We start from the raw sequence: 20783 nt of genomic DNA, 5'->3' as shown, positions 1-20783 counted from the left end.
CATTACTCATTTCATCCTCATAACAGCTCTACTTTTCTTCCTTTTCATGCCAAAAAAATGAAAGTTCTAAAAGGTAAGCTGCTTATCTGAGCCCAACAGTGGAGAATCGGGATTCAAAGTCAGATGTGTCTGGATCCAGAGTTACCTTAAAGCCACTTCTAAAGAGTTACTTTAGAAGCCCTGGCCAGCTTCTAAATTGCCCTTTCTCCCATCCTAGCAAGTTTGACCTGGAGGGAACTACCTTCCAGCCAGTTTGTCTTCCTGAAAAGAGATGATTTTGTGAAAATGCCTATGCCTATAAATGGACTAATAAAATTTCACACTCTTCTGAAAACCTGCTTAAGTGACTTACAAAGATGCATAGAATCCTTCAGGCACATAGCAGGTGCTCAAAAAGAGTTTGTTTGGTTGGGATCTGCTCCAGGGTGAGGTTGGTGGGTGAGAGCTTTAGGGGAGCAACCAGACTGTGGACCTCAAGGAGCAGAGCTGCTTGTGGGAGAAGGGTGACTCACAGAGAAAAGGTGACTCATGAGAGACAGAGGGGAAAGTTCCCTGACCCCTCTCACCTGTTGTACTAAATTTCTGGTTGTTGAACAATGTGGCTACAGTCAAGAATCCTGCTGCCTGGCCCATCATCTAGGAGGCATTACCTGGAGCCCCATGGACGAATCTTTGAATCTTTTCTGTAAAGTAAAATTGGGTTCAGGACTCCTCATCGGCTCAAAGCTTTGTGACAAAATTGTAATCTACCTTTATCTGTAAAATGTTAATAAACCTTTGATCTATAATTGCCCTATTTTTATAAGGTCAGTCCCCCAAAGAAAGTGAGAACATCTAAGGTGGCATGGGGAATGTTTTCCAAAGGGGAAATTTATAAATACTTGAAAAATTTTCGCAAAGAAATTTCTCTTTTGTACTTACAGTCTGACCTATTGTTCTAAACACTTCCTCCGAAAGTGCATTCATCAGGGATGTTTTTTTCTTTTGTCTTTAGTGGAAAAGGCTACCATCCGACCAGCTAAAAGCATGGACTCACTGTGCTCAGTGCCTGTGGAAGGTAAGATCTCACAGCTGGATTGGGAACTGGGGATTACAGCTGGAGGAGAGCTGCCCCCACACAGGACTTGCTTCATCAACCCCAGAAGCTGCTCATCTCCAGTTTTGCTCACACGCAATCCCCCAGGCCCAGATTCCTCCCTGACCCTGAACTTCAGACGCCCACATAGCCCCTTTCTCCAGCCTTGCTCCAACCGTAGCTGGAGACAACAGCCTCTTTACATTCAATCCTGAAGCAGATAATAGATCAGCACCTGAAAACTAAGACAGAAGTGGCTCCCTCTTGGGGCATAAAGAAGAGTTTTGAATTTAGGTGTTTCCATAGGCATTGGCTTCATTGTGCTTGTCAATTCAGGATTTTGATTTGGGAGATTCATTCCTTCATTCATTAATAAACACCAATGGCACCAGCCTGGCACATAGCTGGTCCTCGCTTATTGGAATAGATGCGCATACAGTTGCATGCCAGCTGACACCCATCACCAAAGCAGCACCTCACCGTGTTGGTTCTTACAGCTTCAGCCTTAAAAGACTGACGTGCTGTTGCCTTCACTTCTGTTTTTGTTAACTAACAAGCTAACAAGCAGTTTTGTAGCTAGCAAGCATTGCTACATGCGAGACCCAGGGCTTCCCTAGCAGCAGGCTGCTTAAACTCCCCCATACTTAAACCATAACTTCCCAATCCCTTTAATACAAGATATTTTGCTCTTTGATAAATGAGGTAACCTGAAACAAAACAAAAAATCTTTAGAAACGACTTTCAAAAAATAATTCTAAACTTGTAAAATATTCAATGAGGTCTTCTTAAGCAGACATGATCCTTTTAGCATTTTCTCACCTTTATATTCATCAATTTGCTTGGTTCTGAAACCTCTTGGGGGCAGTTCTTGCCTAGTTTTGCAGAATTTTAATATTTCAAAAGCTAGGTCACCACTTCCGTGGGCGTTGGGGAGGTTATCTATCCTCTCATTTCCTCATGTGTTCAGGGAGATAATTACACTTCTCCCACAGAGTGTTTTTAAGAATTTTAAATCCAGTGTTATCCAAGATGTAGCACTTTGTGAGAATTCTTTTCCAGATCCCTGGCAATTCGGTTGTTGTCGCCTCAGCTTCGTTATTTCCCATACAGACTTTTCTTTGCCTTCACTTCTAAGTCAGTCAGGAACTCACTCCTCACAACTGTGACTTCTAACATTTAGTTAATTTACATTTCTAGTTTCTGAGCCTCTGAATCAGCAGGAAGAAGCCTGGCAAAAGGCAGAAAGGTCTAGCTGAAGACAGCATCTCTTTCCTTGCTGGGAAATCCAACCCCTGTCTGGGTCCATCTGCCAGAGAAAACTTAAAACAATAAGTTTTAAAGTTTTAAAATGAAATAAGACTCTATTATTTTGGCCTTTTTGTCTTCACCTTCATTTTGAGCAAACATCATTTTGTCATCTCCCATCATCTTTTTATTTTTTCATGATCTACATTTAATGCTTGGTGGATGACTGTTCCATTTAGCCATTTCAGCAGTATCTTTCTTTTGGAAACTGCTCTACCTGCAAGGTTTAATTCAGATACATGTGTTGTTGTTCAGTTGCTCAGTTGTGTCTGACTCTTTTCGACCCCTTGGACTGCAGCACTCCAGGCTTCCCTGCCCTCCATTATCCTTCCCTGTCCTTCCCTGTCCCAGAGTTTGCTCAAATTCATGTCCATTGAGTTGTTGATGCCATCCAACCATCTCATCCTCTGTCATCCCCTTCTCCTCCTGCCCTCCACTTTTCCCAGCATCAGGGTCCTTTTCCAGTGAGTCGACTCTTCACATCAGGTGGCCAAAGTATTGGAACTTCAGCTTCAGCATCAGTCCTTCTAGTGAATATTCAGGGTTGATTTCCTTTAGAATTGACTAGTTTAATCTCCTTGCAGTCCAAGGGACTCTTAAGAGAGTCTTCTCCTGCACACAATTAGAAAGCATCTATTCTTCAACTTTCAGTCTTCTTTATGATCCAACTCTTAATCCATATATGACTACTGGAAAAATCATAGGTTTGAATATGATACATGTGATGCAACAGAAGAAGATTCTATCAAGATATCATAACAGAATTCTGTGCACATGTTTCCTCTTCTCAACTAAATGTTATGTACCTGTCTTTATTAGGATAGCTATACCCTTACTGATGAGCTTCCCTGCTGGCTCAGTGGTAAAGAATCTGCCTGCCAATGCAGGAGACACAGGTTCCATCCCTGGGTCAGGAAGATCCCCAGCGGAAGGAAATGGCAACCCACTGCAGTATTCTCGCCTGGGAAATCCCTTTGACAGAGGAGCCTGGTGGGCTACAGTCCATGGGTCACAAAAGAGTCGGACACGACTTAGTGACTGAACAACAACAACATACCCTTATTAGCATGCTGTGTCTTTTCAGTCTTTCCAATATTCAAATATTGTGTGCCGGCCCTTCCTGGAAGTCTCTGCAGTGATGCCTGTACTCAGGCTGCTGACCAGGTTTGTTTGCTTTTTCACTAGGGAAAGAAACCAAAGGAAATTTCAGTCGAACCGTCACCACTGGTGGATTTTTCATCCCAGCAGCGAAAATGCACTCGACTAGCACTGGCAGCTCCTGTGACCTCAGCAAGCAGGAGGGTGAATGGGGCCAGGAGGGGATGCCCGCAGGGGCGGAGGGCGGCTTTGATGTGAGCGGAGACCGAAGCCAGCTGCAGGGCGCTCAGGCCCGGGCCCCGCCTGAGCAGCTGAAGGTGTTCCGACCCATCGAAGATCCCGAGAGCGAGCAAACAGCCCCGAAGATGCTGGGTATGTTCTACACCTCAAACGACAGCCCCAGCAGATCTGTCTTTACCAGCAGCCTCTTCCAAATGGAGCCTTCTCCCCGTCACCAGCGCAAGGCCCTGAACATTTCCAAGCCCTTCGCTGTGTCTGTGCCACTCCGCGTGTCAGCTGTCATCAGCACCAACAGCACCCCATGCAGAACCCCCCCAAAGGAGCTACAGTCTCTTTCCAGCCTGGAAGAGTTTTCTTTCCAGGGCTCAGAGAGTGGAGAGTGGCCCGAAGAGGAGAAGCCACTGAGCGCTGAGACTTCTACAGGTAAAAAGAGAGGAGAGGGTCTCTTTCCATTGCAAGAGAGGAAAAACCAGACTTAAACATTGTCTTGTTGCAAGACAATGTAGTGAAGTGGTTAGGACCATGGGCTCTGGAGCCAGACTGCCTGGTTACAAGTCCAGGCTCAGCCATTTTGCTGTACAGTCTTCAACAAGTTTACATAACCACTCCATGCCTCAGCTTCTTGATCTGTAAAATGGGAATAATGTTAACGAATATTAAATTGTGAATATTAGTTAATACATGTAAAGCCCTCAGAACAGGGTCTAGTACGTAGCAAGTACTATGTAAATGTTACTTGTTATTATTATTTTATTCATTCACATAGTGAGAAGGAAGGGGAGGGAAGCTCACGGAATGGAATGCAGAGCTGGAAATGAGGATTCAGCTCTTTCAGACACAATCTCTCCATCCACCCATCCCAAATTTCTACCTCATGTCTGCCGGGAACATGGCTAGCAGACTTAGCAATGAGAAGGAGCATCTACCTCTCAATTTCCTTGTATCAGACACAGCAAGGATTCTGATTGGCTCTGCTTGGGTCACGCCCCCAACCTTGGGCCAGTCACTGTGGCTGGATGAATAGGATTCTAAGATTGGCCAAGCTTGAGTCTCTAGGCCTTCTCTGGAATGAGAACCAACAACCAACTGTGAGCAACACAGAAGGGAAATAATAAGAACCTCAGAGGAAAGGATGACTGAGAGACAAACCAACAGATTCTCATTGTGGTTTAAGAATATTTCTATTTCAATTAATATTAGCTAACTTTTTCTGATTACTTATCATGATGTCAAGGCACTGTCCTAAGTGTTCTACATGTGTTATCTCATTTCTCCTCACAACAACTCCTTGAGGTTATTATATAGTTACCATTATCCCTGTTTGCTAAGAGAGGAAATTGTTAACTTGCCTGAGGGCTCCTAGCAAGGACATATAAAAGTCAGGATTTTAATCCAGACTTTTAAAAAATCCAAGCATTCTGCCATGCTCCCTCTCATGTTTGCTACGGGCTGTAGGGTTACAAAGATTCTTAAAATGCAGTCCCTTCCCCCAGCAAGCTCACAGGCTAGGAAGGGAAACTGAAACCCTGCACCCTCCTGCAGCACAGGGTCAACTGGTAGAAGTAGCCTAACACCCTTCTTGGGCTTTTTTTTTTTTCTTTTTTGAGATTTTATTTTTTAAATTAAAGTATAGTTGATTTATAGTGTTGTGTTAATTTTCACTGTACAGCAAAGTGATTCAGTTATACATACATATACATTTTTAATATTCTTTCTCATTAAAGTTTGTCATAGGATGTTGAATATAGTTATCTGTGCTATACAGTGGGACCTTGTTGTTTATCCATTCCATAAATAAAAATTTATATCTGCTAAGCCCATCCTCCCGAAACTCCTCCCACTTGGCAGGCACAAGTCTGTTCTCTACGCCCATGAGTCTGTTTCTGTTTTGTAGATAGGTTCATTTGTGTCATATTTTGAAGATTTTTTTTTTGACATGGACCATTTTTAAAGTCTTTACTGAATTGTTACAATATTGTCTCTGTATTATGTTTTGGTTTTTTGGCCACAAGTCATGTGGGATCTTAGTTCCCCAACCAGGGATTGAACCCATACCCCCGACCATGCAAGGTGAAGTATTAACCACTGGACTGCCAGGGACGTTCCCATTTGTGTCATATTTTAGATTCTGTATTCAAGTAATATCCACATACAAGTGATATCAGATGGTATTTGTCTTTCTCTTTCTGACTTACTTCACTTAGGATGATAATCTCTAGTTGCATCTGTGTTGCTGCAAATGGCATTATTTCATTCTTTTTTATGGCTGAGTAGTATTCCATTGTACATATGTATCACATCTCCTTTATCCATTCATCTGTTGATGGGCATTTAGGTTTTTCCATATCTTGGCTATTATGAATAGTGCTGCTATGAATGTAGGGGTGCATGTATCTTTTTTAATTGTAGTTTTGTCTGGATATATGCTTCATTGGACTTTTTGAATGAGGGAGTGCATAAGTTCCCAAAGTATTATGAAAGAAGGGTTCAGAAAAGATAGCCTGAAGCAGTCCTCTCAGGAGGATTCCAGAAATCCTTCTCAGAAGTGGTGACATTTGGCCCTTCATTAACGTGTAGGACTTTTTAATGCAGAATATATGGAAAAGGGTGTTCTGGGCTGAGAGCCACTGGACCGTTATGAGAAGTGTATAGATTTTGGACTCCAGCTGGAAGGGTCCAGATTTGAGCTTCACCACTTTGGGGCAACATGAGAGCTGGTTGGTATCTCTGAGCCTGTTTCTCTTCTGCAGAGCGGAGATGGCTCTCGTCTCAAGGGCTGGGATGAGTTCTGCACAGGAGACTGTTCATGAAATGCCTGCTTAGAGTGTGGCCCTCAGGATGCTCAGTAAACATTCTCCTCCCCCTTCCCTTCAGGATGGGGCATAAGAGGAGTAAAAACTTAGGGGTGTTAAGTGATACCCTGTCTGGAGAATGCTTTATGGGTTGGTGTGGGTGGAACAGGGTGAGGGCTAGAAGAGGAAGTGAAACCTTTGAGGAAAAAAATGTTTCTAAAGGCTTTTATGTGACTGGTTGTCCTTAAAAGAGAGGGTCCCCAGACCCCAAGGGGTCTTTGGCAGACAATCTGTTACCTTTTTTCCCCCTCTCTCCTTCCATCTCTCTGTAAATCAGAATACCCAGTCTGTATCAAATTGGTCTTGGAAAGACACTGATGGAGGCTCCAGCCTGCTTCCCTGACTGTGATTAGTGACAGCCAGGGCAGAATGAGGGACCTTATAGGAGGCAGCCATGTGAATCTAGGACCAGTGGCCAGAGGGAGATGCCAAAAGTTTCAAGGACATTGTGGGGCGGGTGGCGGGCTCACCTTTGTCTCTGGTGGGGTTAGGTTAACATTGGTTCTAATTACTTTCTTTCATAATTATTCCAAATGAAGAACTCCACCTTCCTTAATACATTATTTTTTATTTCTTCTGTGCAATAGCAATAGATAAAAGAAAAAGAATTAAGACAATTTTCCAGGTAACCTGATTCAAAGTTTTAGTCACTCTGCTCAAACCCATTCCTATACTTTTGGCCAAACTTCTACTTTCATCTCAAAACTCTCATGGCCACGCTGACCTTCAAGGGAGGCTGAGAAGCGTGGCTGAGTGGATGGTCAGGTACCTAGCTAAACTTGAGTGGCTGAGATGGTTCTATTTCAAAATAAGCAAGAGAAAAGACACTAGGGGACATTAGAAGTCTCTATCTCCATGGTCACCCACTTCATATATAAAGCATCCCATGCTGGCAATCTGACGATGCCTCTCCTCCTCTTTTGAGCTACAGAGACTCCTTTATTGCTTACAGGTATCCAGCCACAACAAGACCTGGACTCCTAGTCCCTTACATGATAGTTTCTTGACATAGGTACTGCCTCTGTGCTGAGAAGCTTAACCCAGGGATGGGTGTCACATACGAGTGGAAAGAAAATGGTAACCTGATGGCTTAGCCACACACAGGTAATAACAGTGAATGCTGTAGGAAGTGGAGAAGGAGAGCGTGGTCTGGGGATGCTCCAAAAGATATGTTATTAGGTTAATGTCTTGAAATGGGGAAGGTTTGAATCTCAGGAAGGACCAGAGCAGGGGAGTATAAGGCCGGTCAGGGGTACTGGGTCTGCTCAGCGTCTACCCCAGGGGGTGGGAGGGGAGTGGACATGTGGCTGGGCCAGAGTGAGGAGGGCTCTGAGCAGGACAGAGAGTGACCTGAACAAGCTCACATGAAATGCAGGCCTTTCTTCCACCCCTCGCTTTAAGAGTCTATGGTCAACAAATGGAAGATCCCAAGCTTTGCAGAAAGAGACACTGGCCAACATCCAACCAAGAGATCTTAGTAAAAGGGGAAGAAAATATTTTCTTAAAATCACTGATACATTACCCTTTTACCAAGAAGTTTCACTTCCAAGAATTTGTCCTAAATAAGTAGCTGCACAAGCACAAAATGTGTATGCATATCATGGCATTATTTATAATAGCAAAAGACAGGATACACCTCAAATGTCATCTTTAGGGGATGGATTGAATAACTAGGATGCATTCCCATTGTTGAATTCCATGGGGTTCATAGCTTTGTGAGCCCTGCACCACTTCCTCAGACTCTTATGCATCTGTGAGGGATAGTTTCTTTGCACACAGATGGTATTCTGTCTCAAGTGTCTGCCTTGTGTTTCTGGTTTTCTGCCTCAGGGGTTTTTCTGAAGGGAGACTCTTACCCAGCCCTTGCTCAAGCAAACCCAGAAGTGTGGAGTTTAACTAAGGCAGCTGTCAACCAGTAGGTGATGGGAGTCAGTGGACTAATGAGCCTGCTGCCCACCCTTGGTGGAATAACTATGTGGCACATTTACTCACGGTTCTTTAGAGGGTCACCAAGGACTGCATTCTGGTTGCTCTGGTTGTGGTAACCACTTTATTGCCATTTCCTCCATCTCTGTCTCACCTCCTCACTCCTGTTTCCAGGGACCACCTTTCAAATAAGCTGCCTGCTGCCAGGACCTTGACTAAGGCTCTATTTTGAGGGGAACTCAAACTCAGCCACATCCTAAAGAAAGTGAAAGTTGCTCAGTCATGCCCATCTCTTCGTGACCCCATGGACTATACAGTCCATGGGATTCTCTAGGCCAGAATACTGGAGTAGGTAGTCTTTCCCTTCTCCAGGGAATTTTCCCAACCCAGGGATCGAACCCAGGTCTCCTGCATTGCAGGTGGATTCTTTACCAGCTGAGCCACAAGGGAAGCCCACATCCTAAAGAACAGTCAATTTCATTATGTACTAACATGGCATAGACTTCAAGATAGGTTCTTAAGTAAAAAAATGCAAAGCAAGAACAGTATAGATCACATGTGTAATATAGATCATATTACACATTTGTGTAATAAAGGTGGGGAATAAAAAATAGATGGTACAAGTATTTGCTTATCTATGCAGAAATGAACTATGGCAGAATAAACTAGAAACTAATAAAAATGGTTATCCACAGGAGACAGTGAGGGTGTGGAACAGACTGGAAGCAACACAGGGATGAAAGCTAAACTTTTCTGAGGTCACTGATTCATATAATTTTAACTTTTCAACTCTGTAGTTGTTTTACATATTCAAAGACTAAATTAAATTTCAAAAAACAAGCCTGCTAAGTGATGGGCAGGAGAAGATAGCACTGTTGTCAGGTCTGAAGTGTTATTAGTTCCAACATCAGGATGCTGTTACTGGGTGTGACTGAGCTTCAAGGCCATTATGTGGTCAGAAGCCTTGAGTTAAGTCACCAGCATAACTAGTGGCAATGAAAAGAATTTGTTCTTAATCAATAAACTTTTCTGAGCTTGTACTCTATGTCAGACTCTATACTGGGTGCTTTGCCTCCCTAATCTTCTTTATCTTCACAACAGTCCTGTAATATATTATTATATAGTATTATGCCATGTACCAAGATTACAAGATTCATTGAAAAACTAACATTTGAACTCAGACTTCTTTAATTCCAATGCAAATAATATCACTGAGCATCTTCTATATAACCAGAACATGCAAGGTATGGAGACTTTATCCTACACTGTGGAAACAGCCTTGTATGGTGAAATAGGACCTTCTTCATGAAAGACAGTGGGGGCCAAACATGAGATCTGCTGCCTCTACTGTCTCTCTCTACTGTTTAAGATCAGAGCTTAATCACTTTAGATGTAAATATATATCCAAGTGACTGTGCAGGTAATCCCTGAAAAGAGTCACATAGGAAGCTGCAGTTATAATCATAATACATCTTTGTAGCTTACTGTAGATAACAGATTTCTGTGACCTTAGACAGCAAGCAAAAGATTGGATTAGTACCAGGTTTCTCATCCTCAACACTATTGACATTTTGGACTGGGTAACTCTTTGTGGGGGTTTGTCTTATGCTTTGTAGGATATTTAGAAGTGTTCCTGGCTTCCACCCACTAGATGTCAGTAGCTACTTCCCCCACCTGTTGCAACAAGAAGTGTCTCCAGACATTGCCAAATGTCCCCTGGAGAGGGGAGGAGTAAATGGTTCCCAGTTGAAAACAACTGGACTAGATGATCTTCGAGGTCCCTCCCACTTCCAGCAGTCTGAGACTCTGGGATATGAGGACAGATCATTGATAGGAGGAAAGAGTAAAGAATGTGAGGGGAGTAGTGAGCTGGGAGAATCCTTCCATCCTTGTGTAGCAGAGCTAGTCCAAGACTATGACTGTGCTGGGAATGGCCTCTCTAGACATGGAGTCTCCTTCAGCTGATAACTCTTATCCTCATTGCAGCATCTGTACCTAAGAAGGCAGCTCTCGAGAATACCAAGCCAGGACCAGACACGGTGAGAACAGTGGAATGCAGCAAAGACCTCCCCCTGGAGCAAGGCACCCAAGTGGAGGAGAAGAAAACCTCAGAAAGCCCCCTAGGCTCTCAGAATTCAAGTGAACTAGAGAAGAAGCTGGATGCAGAGAAGGTGGTGGAGGAGAGGGGAGAGACCAGCCAGGTGGCGGCCAGTGCTCTTCAGGAGAACCCCGGGGCCAGAGCCGAAGCAGTGTTTCTCCATGAGATGGTAAGGTAGACTCATGGCCTGGTCCAGTCAGTAGGGTTTTCTTTTTCTCAAGGGCTCTTGGTACAGTTTAAAGTTTTTTGTTGCTGTTTGTTTATTTGTTTGAAGAACCAGTTTCTGCCAAAGAGCACAGCATTCTGATCAGGTCTGGGATTTGTTCTTTTTCCTGCAGTGAACTTTTCAGGGGTCCTGTGGTGATAATAAGTAACCATTCAGCTCAAATTCCCTAGGACAAACTCAGCTCTAAATATTTCTAGCCTGAAGTCACCATAAATCAGTAATTTGTCCTGGGAATGTAATGACATTCAATCCAGAAAGCAGGACAAAACCTGCTTGTCATGTCCTGGTCCCAAACATGATGACCACTCATGGGGGCCAACTCTCTTCCAGACATTCTGGATAGACAGTTATCTATGCTTGTTTATAAAAATCTTCTGTAAGATTTTCAGGATCTATTCCTTCCTCCTATGGCTCTGAAGAACTTTAAGCATGATGCCAGAGCATGCTGAACCTTTTCCACCTTTCAGAGGTGGGATTTTCCAAGGTTCTAGGGGAAGGGATATCATTGCTTATGCTGAAGTTTGAGGAGGTTTTCCAGGGACACCGAGAGAGGAGTCTTGCATTTGGGAAATAGCTCTGGTGACCTGAGTGTGACCTGGAGAAGTATGCCAGAGGAGAAAAGATCTTTGCCTTTTAAGTAGCTTTCAGGAACTTGGTCTCTGGGACGGGTATAAAAGGCTTATGGGCTAGAAGTTAGGGCAGTGCAGGGCTACCACAGTGGCCTCCGGAGGGCTGATTAAGGGTTCCTGTAAGTTATGTTTGTATTTATAGAAGCAGAAAGATGCAAAGATTATTTTGGGGATTGAATTCTGGGAGGGATAAAGTATGAATGACATTGCTTTGAGAAGCAGATGAAGTTTATGCTAGGAGAACCAGGCTGGATTCATGGGAACAAGTAAAAGCAGCAATTCATTCATTTAAAAACATGTATTAAATACCTATATTGTGTGAGACACACTGCTGAGCACTGGGATCACTGCAGTGTACAAGATGATCACCATCTCTGTCTTCTTGGAGCTGACAGCTTAATAGAAAGATCATGAACCAAGTCTTTTCTAGGATGCTATGGAAATACGGCTTCTGTGGGAGCGTGTCACAGGAGGGCCCAACCTAGTCAGAGGGAGGAGGGGGCTCAAGGAAGGCATCTCTGAAGAATAGATATTTCTATTCAAAACTTAAGCTAGGAGAAAGGGGTAGGGAGCAGAATAGGGAGGGAGAGACTCCCAGGCAGAAGAGTAAGATGTGCCGTGAATCTGAAATGGGAAAGAGCACAGAACATTCAAGGAACAAAAACAAGGCTGGAGAATGGGAACATGGACTAGAAAAAGTGAGGCTCAGAGCAAAGTGTGGGTCACGTCCTGCAGGGTTGCTTGGAAGGGATTTGGAGCTTAACCTAAGGGCAATGGAAACTCTTCTGATTTGCTCAGAATTTTATAGCTTAAAAAAGAACAACTATTTTATTATTATCTATTTTTGTTGCGGCACCTGGGCTTTCCCTAATCATGGTGAGTAGGGGCTCCTCTTCATTACGGCTTCTCACTGCGGTGGCATCTCTTTTTGTGGCGCACAGGCTCTAGGCATAGGGGCCTTGGTAGTTGCAGTGCTTGGGCTCAGTAGCTGTGGCACACAGGTGTTAGTTGCCCATGGCATGTGGAATCTTCCCATACCAGGAATTAAACCTATGTCCCCTACATTGGCAGGTGGATTCTTAACCACTGTACCACCAGGAAGTCCCATTTTGCTGTTTTTCATTCTTTTTTCTTTTAATATGTACCATATCTTTTTTCCATGTGAAATATGTATTTTTTCAGTAGTGAGAAGGGATAGCTGTATTTATTTGGAAATCAGGTGTCAGGGCAAGAGTTAACATTTCATTCCATTGGGAGAACCTCATTCTTATGAGCCATTGGATCAATCTGAAGTTATATGAGATCAGGGATTGGGTTGGTTTCATAAGGCAACAATGAACAGGGATTAAGTGCTTATGTTCTGGTGTAGACTAACCTGGATTTCAATCCTGATCTGCTGCTATGTGACTTTGGCAAAATGTCTAATCTGTTTGAACATAGGTTGCCTCATCTCCAAAATGGGAATAATTACAGTAGCATTTATCTTTTAGGGTTCTTGGGACAATTAAGAAAATACGTTTAATATGTGTTGTGGTGCACTGTAAGCATGAATAAACATCCTCAGTTACCATTAATGCTGTATCCTTTGTGTGCTGGGGTAGCGCCGCTGGTAGTGCAGCCCCTTCTGTCCCTGGGCAACTGCGCCCAGTGTCTTTGGTTCTAAAGTAATCAGTTTCTTGATGTTTTTCAGGATGAAGATGATCTGGTCAACGCCCTGATCTGGCCTGAGATTCAACAGGAGCTGAAAATTATTGAATCTGAGGAGGAACTCTCCTCCTTGGCACCACCTGCTCTAAAGATCAGCCCAACTCAGCCTATTCTTGAATCTAGTCCAGGGCCTTGTGCTTCCCCGGAGCCCCCTGGGAGCTCCACCCCAGCTCCAGTCTCCACCCCTCTGGAGGAGTGGACTAAGAATCCAACCAATCAGAGCACACCAGGCCCTTCCACAGCAGCCAATAGAGAAAAGCTGGAGACAGCCAGCATCCTCCCTAGACCTGAGCCAGAGCCCGAAAAGGGCCAGCGCCCAGACCCTGCCAGCCTGACTCCTCTGGAAATAGTTCCATTGGAGAAGTCTTCTCCACAAGCAAGGATGGAAGTGGGAGTCCCAGGGAATCTGTCTCCTCTGCTCCCACCTGCTGCTCCCCCTCCAACACCTTTAGAGGAGGAACCTCGAGTCCAGCTATTGAAGAGTGACCCTGAGAGAGAAGACCCATCTGGGAATTTGAGAATCAATCCATATGCAGACCAGCTGAATTCCAAAGGCAGCACTGGGATCCCCAGTCTTTGTCAGGGAGACAAGGCCTCTTCAGAAGAAAGTGAAAAGCAAAATTCAAAGAGTGCTGCTCCTGAGAGCAAAGGCTCTAGTTCTCCTAGCCCAACCAGGGAGGCTGAGATTTCCCCACAAGGAGAGGAGGATGCTGCCCACTCAGTACAGGAGCCCTCAGACTGTGATGACGATGACACTGTGACAGACATTGCCCAGCATGGCCTGGAGATGGTGGAGCCCTGGGAGGAGCCCCAGTGGGTGACAAGCCCCCTGCACTCACCCACCCTTAAAGATATACAAGAGACCCAAATGCAGGGCCCCCAGGGCCACCGACTAGAAAAGAGGCTTTCTCACAGACCCAGCCTTCGCCAGAGTCATTCTCTAGATGGCAAAACCATGGTTAAGAGCCAGTGGACTCTCAAGGGTTCCTCCTCCAGCAGTTGTGCTGATCTTGAAGCAGAGAGGAATTCCAACCCCCTGCAGCCCTTGGCACCCAGGAGTGAGATTACTGGGTGGAATGAGAAAGCCATGAGGTCCTTTCAAGAGTTTTCTGGCCTGAAAAGGACAGAGGTTCCTCCTAAGCAGCAGGCACCAGGTGGTTTGCAGCCCACATCAGCAGAATCCAGCCCTGTCAATCTAGCAGAAGGAAAGCAACTGGGGACACACTTGGGGCCACACAACCCTCAGGTTGAGCATGGTGGTGATCCTGAGCCAGAAAGCAGCAAGGAGAACTCACCTGGTGTGCAGGACCACACCTCACCTGGAGAGCGTCCCCCTAAGTTCCAGCTCAAGAGCAGTGAGGGTGGGGCTGCAAAGGGGAAAAATAGGCCTTCGTCTCTCAACTTGGACTCCACCGTTCCCATCACTGACCTCTTCCGGTTTGAGAATGCAGCCTCATTTGGGTCACCTGAAGTGCAACTCTCTGAGCCAGGAGACCCAAAGGTCACATGGCTGACCTCATCTCATGGTAAAGTAGACTCCTGGAGGGTTTACTCCCAGGACTCTCAGGACCTGGACATGGTTGCTCATGCCCTGACGGGCCGCCGTAACTCAGCTCCTGTGAGTGTGTCAGCTGTGAGAACCTCCTTCATGGTCAAAATGTGCCAGGCCAGGGCAGTCCCAGTCATCCCACCCAAGATTCAGTACACTCAGATCCCACAGCCCCTGCCCTCTCAGAGCTCAGAGGAGAGTGGGGCTCAGCCCCTGGAGAGGAACCAAGAGGAACCTGGCTCCACTGGTGGGACCTCTCAGAGACTTAGCAAAGATGATTCTCTTTCCTCCTTGGAAAGCCCAAAGGAAGAAAAGCCAAAGCAAGATACAGGAGCCATTGAGTCCTTGCCAGTGGATACCACTGCATCTCGTGTGTGCGAGGGACCCACCCTTTCTCCAGAACCAGGTTTGACCAACCTGCTGACCACTCAGGATGCAGTAGTGCAGTGTAGAAAGCGCACATCAGAGACAGAGCCATCTGGGGACAACCTTCTTTCTTCAAAAATAGAGCGCTCATCAGGGGGTTCTAAGCCTTTCCATAGGTCTAGACCAGGAAGACCTCAGAGCCTAATCTTATTCAGTCCTCCTTTCCCCATTATGGACCACCCACCCCCCTCATCTACAGGGACAGATTCCAAGGTCCTGCTGTCCCCTATCAGAAGTCCCACGCAGACAATTTCCCCTGGCCTGCTTTGCGGGGAGTTGGCAGAAAACACATGGGTCACACCAGAAGGGGTTACACTTAGGAATAAAATGACCATCCCTAAGAATGGCCAGAGACTGGAGACCTCAACAAGCTGTTTTTACCAGCCCCAGCGGAGATCAGTGATTCTGGATGGAAGAAGTGGAAGGCAAATAGAATGACATCAGTTCGCCTGCTGGTACCTGAGAAAATGTCATGATTCATCTGGAAGTTTTTACAAAGGCTCCTTGCCTATATTCCAGGCAGAGATTATCCAAGTTTGGGCTTATTTTGGCCTCTTCTTCTCTTTCTTTAGCCTTTTGACCATTTATTAATTAGGCCATTTTCCAGAAGAGAGGTCAGGGGAAGGACAAGAGCTGACATTTAAATAAGCCTACTTGAGCAGGCAGGGAAAGTTCAGGTAAGGGAAAAGGATGAAATGCTGGCCTCCAGTGATATGTGGGGCTTAAACATGTTGCATCACTCCCCCATTGCCATTATCTAGTGCTGTTAAGAGGCGGATGTGAGAATATCTTTTGAAAGAGAAACCTTTTGCCAATGTTGACAAATGTTGCTATTGAGGTTTGAAGGCCTCCTATTTACTTCATGCTTTTTAATGCTCTTTAAAGCATGTGTTCTTTTAGACCAGTTTTCTGATAAGCTTTGTAAAAGTGTACTATCCAGAGTAGAAGCAGGTTTGGAAACACAAACTAACGTACACTTAGATATCCAAGTGGGTGAATTTACCCATGCTTTCCCTGAATCCCTGCAGACCTGTCCCAGATGGCTCCATATACCAGCATAGAAAATCAGAATGTATTCTCAAGAGCAAACTATGAGACTGGCACAATTCAAGACGACTTTCTGGGTCTGGCTTTTATTAATTTGGGACTCCACTGTCCTGCCTCTGATTTATAAATTCAGTAGTTGGGGAGGATGGGAGCTGAGCTGAGGGTTACCTCAGTGAAATGTGCTAAATATTCATTTAGGTGTGTGATAGTGATCTGCTCTCCTTCCAGTGTCAGAGTTCATGAACAGGATGTCATCATAGAGAAAAGCCTCACACATAGGCAGAACTACATTCTAAACTTGCAGTGCTTAAGTCAGTGGGACATTCGTAAAAAACACCTCTAGCTCAGCTTCACTCTCCTTCCTCAGCTGGGGCCAGAGTGTAGGAGAAGATAAGGGGGGAAATCCCAGGAGGAGAGAGAAGGACCCATGTAGGGTGGCCATCATGGCCACTTGACCGCTGCGCTTCTTGATGCCTGCCTTCCTCATTGTCCCTCCACTGCTGAACAGCAGCTTTGAGGCACTCCTCCCCTTTCCATAGTCCTCCTCATCCACCACCCACCCCAGTGCTCAGCCTTGCTCTTCTCCTGTCTGTACGCAAGCAGAAGCAATAAACCAATCTGATCTTATTTCAGTTATTTAGAACATCAAGTGGTTCTTTCCAACTGGAGAGAGAAAGGAGGATTAACATAACCTGCTGACAGACTTTTGGTGCTTTTTCCAAAAAGGGCATCTTCACAGGAGCCCTGCTCAAGGCAAAACCCATCAAGGTATCAACACTTTCAGACCTTCAAGGACAACTATCTTGTTTGAGAAACAAAGAAAGCATAGGACCTATTTTTAGCCCTGTGCACCTCTTCTCAGGTTCAAGGCTGGCTGAACTCTGTCCAGAAGCTCAGTCACTGCACATATTTCTCTTAAGAGCTAGCAGTACCTCTGGGCTGACCTCACCACCGAGGCTGGTACTGGGCTGGATTAGGGGCTGAACTGAAGTTACCTCCTCGAGTGAGAAATTGGAAGCTGATGCCCTCCAACAGTTACATATTGCTCTTTCCCTTCTTCCCTGATAAGTCTTACTGGGTTTTGAAACCTTGTCCTATACTTTTAAAATCAGTATCTATGGCAGAGATAACTGGCAGGCCAGCCAATGAGCTCTGCTCTGAGGGCACTGAGTGAGTAAGGGGAACAGTTAATAGGCCTTTGGTCTGTGTTTTTTGCATTCTCATTGGGTGAGCAAGATGTCGGACCAACAGCCAGTGAGATGTAAACCCATAAGAAAAGTCCTTCAAGTATAGCATTTTTCCCCCTAGGCAAGCAAGGTGAAGGAGTATAGTGATGTCAGATGAGAAAGGCCACATTCAGATTTGAAAAGGACATTCCTGCCTTATCAAATGTGGCCAGTAGGCTGTATGTCAATCTCCGTACACCGTGGTATCTACGTTTTGATAAAGATCATGTTCCAGTTAGGAGGTGAGAGAAGGAGGGCACTGCACTTTGCTTCACCATCAGAACTCTGAGCCAAGTTTATGATGATTTTAAATTTTTGTTTGTAACACTTAGAGGATATATTTTAATTTGGGGATAGACTGAGAAGTCACCATTAACAAGTGAGTTCAACTTGAGGCACCCATGTAGATTTATTAAATGACTGCCATTGTTGCTTAGATTGTGACATCTTTCATTTGTAGCATCTTCAGGGGTTTTTATGTGTGGATGTCATCATGAAATAACTGAAGATATTCTCTACTCTGAGTTTTCCTGGCCAATCAATCCAGAAGGCCTTGGAAACTGACTCACCTTCTTGGTCAGTGTCCTGCTGCTACAGTGTGGACCTCTCCATCTTCATAAGCTTCCTGGGGCAAGCCTGGCACTGATGACATTCCATTGCATGACAGGGAAAACTCATTACATTTCTCTCTTGAAATTGTTCCCCCCAAATCTGAGATTACCTATTTGGATATCCACTTGGGGCTGAAAAATGAACCCCTCTGAGAATGGCTGGATGGAAATTAGACTGCCTGATTCTATCCAGGGGAAGGAAGAGAAGAGGTGCTGCTGTTTATAGGAGGATCTACATGGTGCCCGAGAAAGGGCTACAGAAACAGATTCTCAAAGGGCTATTGGTCCTCAATATGGGGGTGGCTCAAATTCAACTATTGGTCCTCAACATGGGGGTGACTGATTTAAAACTTGAATTTAAAGTGGAAAACATGCATATTCTAATGTTTCTTTCAGTGTTAATGGCTGCTTAAGAGGATGATAACCTATATTTTGGCAAAATGGCCCTCGCAAGCCAACCTTTCCCCCCCACTTTTTTGCCAAAATGTACCAGGTAGAAGGAATTTGGCTTTTATTCTCTGCTTCAAATGGAATATGAAGAGGCCTGACCAAAAACCCCATTAAGACACTGTTTAGCCTAATCTAAGCCTTAAAATTCAAAATATTGGCCAAGGCAAAATTCCCTATTCTGGGGAGATTAAAAATGTAAACATCATCCTCAACAGACAATATTAGGCAAGAACTTAGTAATAATTGGGCACTTTAGAACTCTGAAATTCTTGAAGACTCTAGTGAAAAGGAGGAGAAGGATGGTAGCAAATGAAATGGCCTATAAGCAACTAGTAGCAAGATTTAGACCCATCAAGTTACCAAATGAAAGCAGAAGGGGGAAACAGGTAGCAACTTAGCACCTTGTAATATGATTGCTAATAGTGCGCAGGTTACCCACTGACTCTACTCAAATGAAACACAATTACAAATCCAGGAGAAGGTACTAGGAAGACATTCAAGTGTTGAGAATTCTGCTTTGGTCAATTAACACAATTAGAGTGGTGACTAAGAATAAATCTGAGGTTTTGCGTGGTCTTAATTAGTTTGGCTGTGAAATCCTCTTGGATCTTTGCAGATGAACCAGGTAACATCAGGGTTCCATACTCCTTGAGAGGGGGTTTTAGACACTTCCATTCATCACAAAACGGGTTAACTCCTGTTGGTGATGAAGTCATAGGTCCAAGATATATTATTACTTTCATGTCTAATGTTTAACACATGGTAATAACATTTGCCTCAAGTTGGGTGAAGCAGTCATTTGTCTACACAGGCCTGTTCTGCTTGAAAAGCTGTTGGGAAACTTGGGATTAATTTGTCTGGGATTGTAATGGGAGAGGTTCAGGGAAGGTCCGTTTCCCCCCAGGGACTGATTAGAGTCACGTTCTACCATGTGAATCTTGGGGTTAAGTGTTGCCAGGAGTGCGATCTTACGCATCTCCAGCAGGAAGATCAGTTCAAAATGTGGAATGACAAAGAATGTGTCCTCCTTTGTCAACACCTTCCTAATAAAGGTAGAAGAGGAAGCCAGTACCTTTCCAAGCATGGAGAGACATGGGAGATGGTGGAAGCATGATGGTTTAAGATCAGGGTCGGTCCAGATGGTGTCAAGTTGGGGCCTCCACTGAGTTGACTGACACACGGTAAATCATCTAGTAGCACTGAAGTTTATGAGCAATAAAGGGATCACTTCTAGGAGGATGGAGGGTGTAGTTAAATATAAGAAACCCATGAAATACAGAGTCATGTGTTTTACTGGATGAATCAAAATGCTTCGCATTAACTTAATGCCATAGTACTTCCTGGCTTGTAATTCTGTAAGGTAAAGCACTTTCTCAAAGGAGTCTATCGGAAAGCCACATGATTTCAGCTGTTTGTTGAGCTTGATAAATGTTTCCAAAGATATAATCAAAATGTTTTTCTATTGATTAAAGAAGCATAAATATTAAACCTATCCATAGAGACATTTAAGTGTAATTAAAAGATTGTTATGCTTTAAAGTGTACTCTAATAAATGCTATATAATGCTGATGATGGCACTATGAACTAGAGGACATGGGTCATCTACATCGATAATAGGAAAAATGGATTATATGCCTTCTGGCTCATTGTTCTAGTTTGTTTTGTTTGGTTTTTTTAATTACTTCAAGGTTTGGTCTCCTCAAGGCAAAAATCCTGATGATTTGCTTCAGTAAAATTTTCTTGCTTTTGTTATCTTGTATTTTAATAATTGTCAAATATTTACAACTTCACCCTTACTGTTGCAGTCATACATGTCACCCAAGATACCCAATATAAATCAATGGATGTTATAATGAAAAATGAGAAGAAAAAAAAGTTATTCTCAGAACTCCACAGCTTAAGGAGTTGTGTGGATCTACCTACAGAAACGTGAACTCACATTCAAGTTTTTCTATTACTTGAGTTAGGGAGGACTATTTGTTTCAGTGATTTTTGTTAATGGTGCTCTGAAGGAAAAAAAGCAAAAGTTTGCTATTCTGGCATATATTACCTCAAAAGGGGGTTGCAGGGACGAGGGAAAGGCACTCAATGAGTTTAAATGTAGGGCTTAAAAAAAAAAAAAAGATACTGCCTAGGCTCACAACTTGGTGATATTTGCAGTGAAAAGTAGTTACCAAGAGGATTAAAATTCAAGCATTTTGGCAATATCCTATTTAGAACTTTACACCAGTCAGGCCTGCTCCTCTTCCTTCATTACTGTTATGCATGCCTTTTTTTCTTATGCACTCCCAGATCCCCACACTCCTGTTTCTCTCTCC

General features: G+C 44.2%; 1 protein-coding gene across 1 annotated transcript in view; it reads left to right on the top strand.

The window, feature by feature from the left end:
- ARHGAP31 (Rho GTPase activating protein 31) overlaps window positions 1-20116 on the top strand; it is a 119898-nt gene extending 99782 nt beyond the window's left edge. Inside the window, exons 9-12 of the mRNA XM_043874409.1 lie at window positions 995-1057; window positions 3566-4141; window positions 10483-10763; window positions 13140-20116. Coding sequence (XP_043730344.1) covers window positions 995-1057; window positions 3566-4141; window positions 10483-10763; window positions 13140-15569 — 3350 coding nt within the window. The 3' untranslated portion in view covers window positions 15570-20116. The remainder of the gene's footprint in view (window positions 1-994; window positions 1058-3565; window positions 4142-10482; window positions 10764-13139) is intronic.
- Window positions 20117-20783: the final 667 nt, after the last annotated feature.

Source organism: Cervus elaphus, chromosome 19 (genome assembly GCF_910594005.1).
Source record: "Cervus elaphus chromosome 19, mCerEla1.1, whole genome shotgun sequence".
Lineage (NCBI taxonomy): Eukaryota > Metazoa > Chordata > Mammalia > Artiodactyla > Cervidae > Cervus > Cervus elaphus.
The sequence above is the reverse complement of the archived record's forward strand: the minus strand, read 5'-3'. Positions and strand labels throughout refer to the sequence as shown.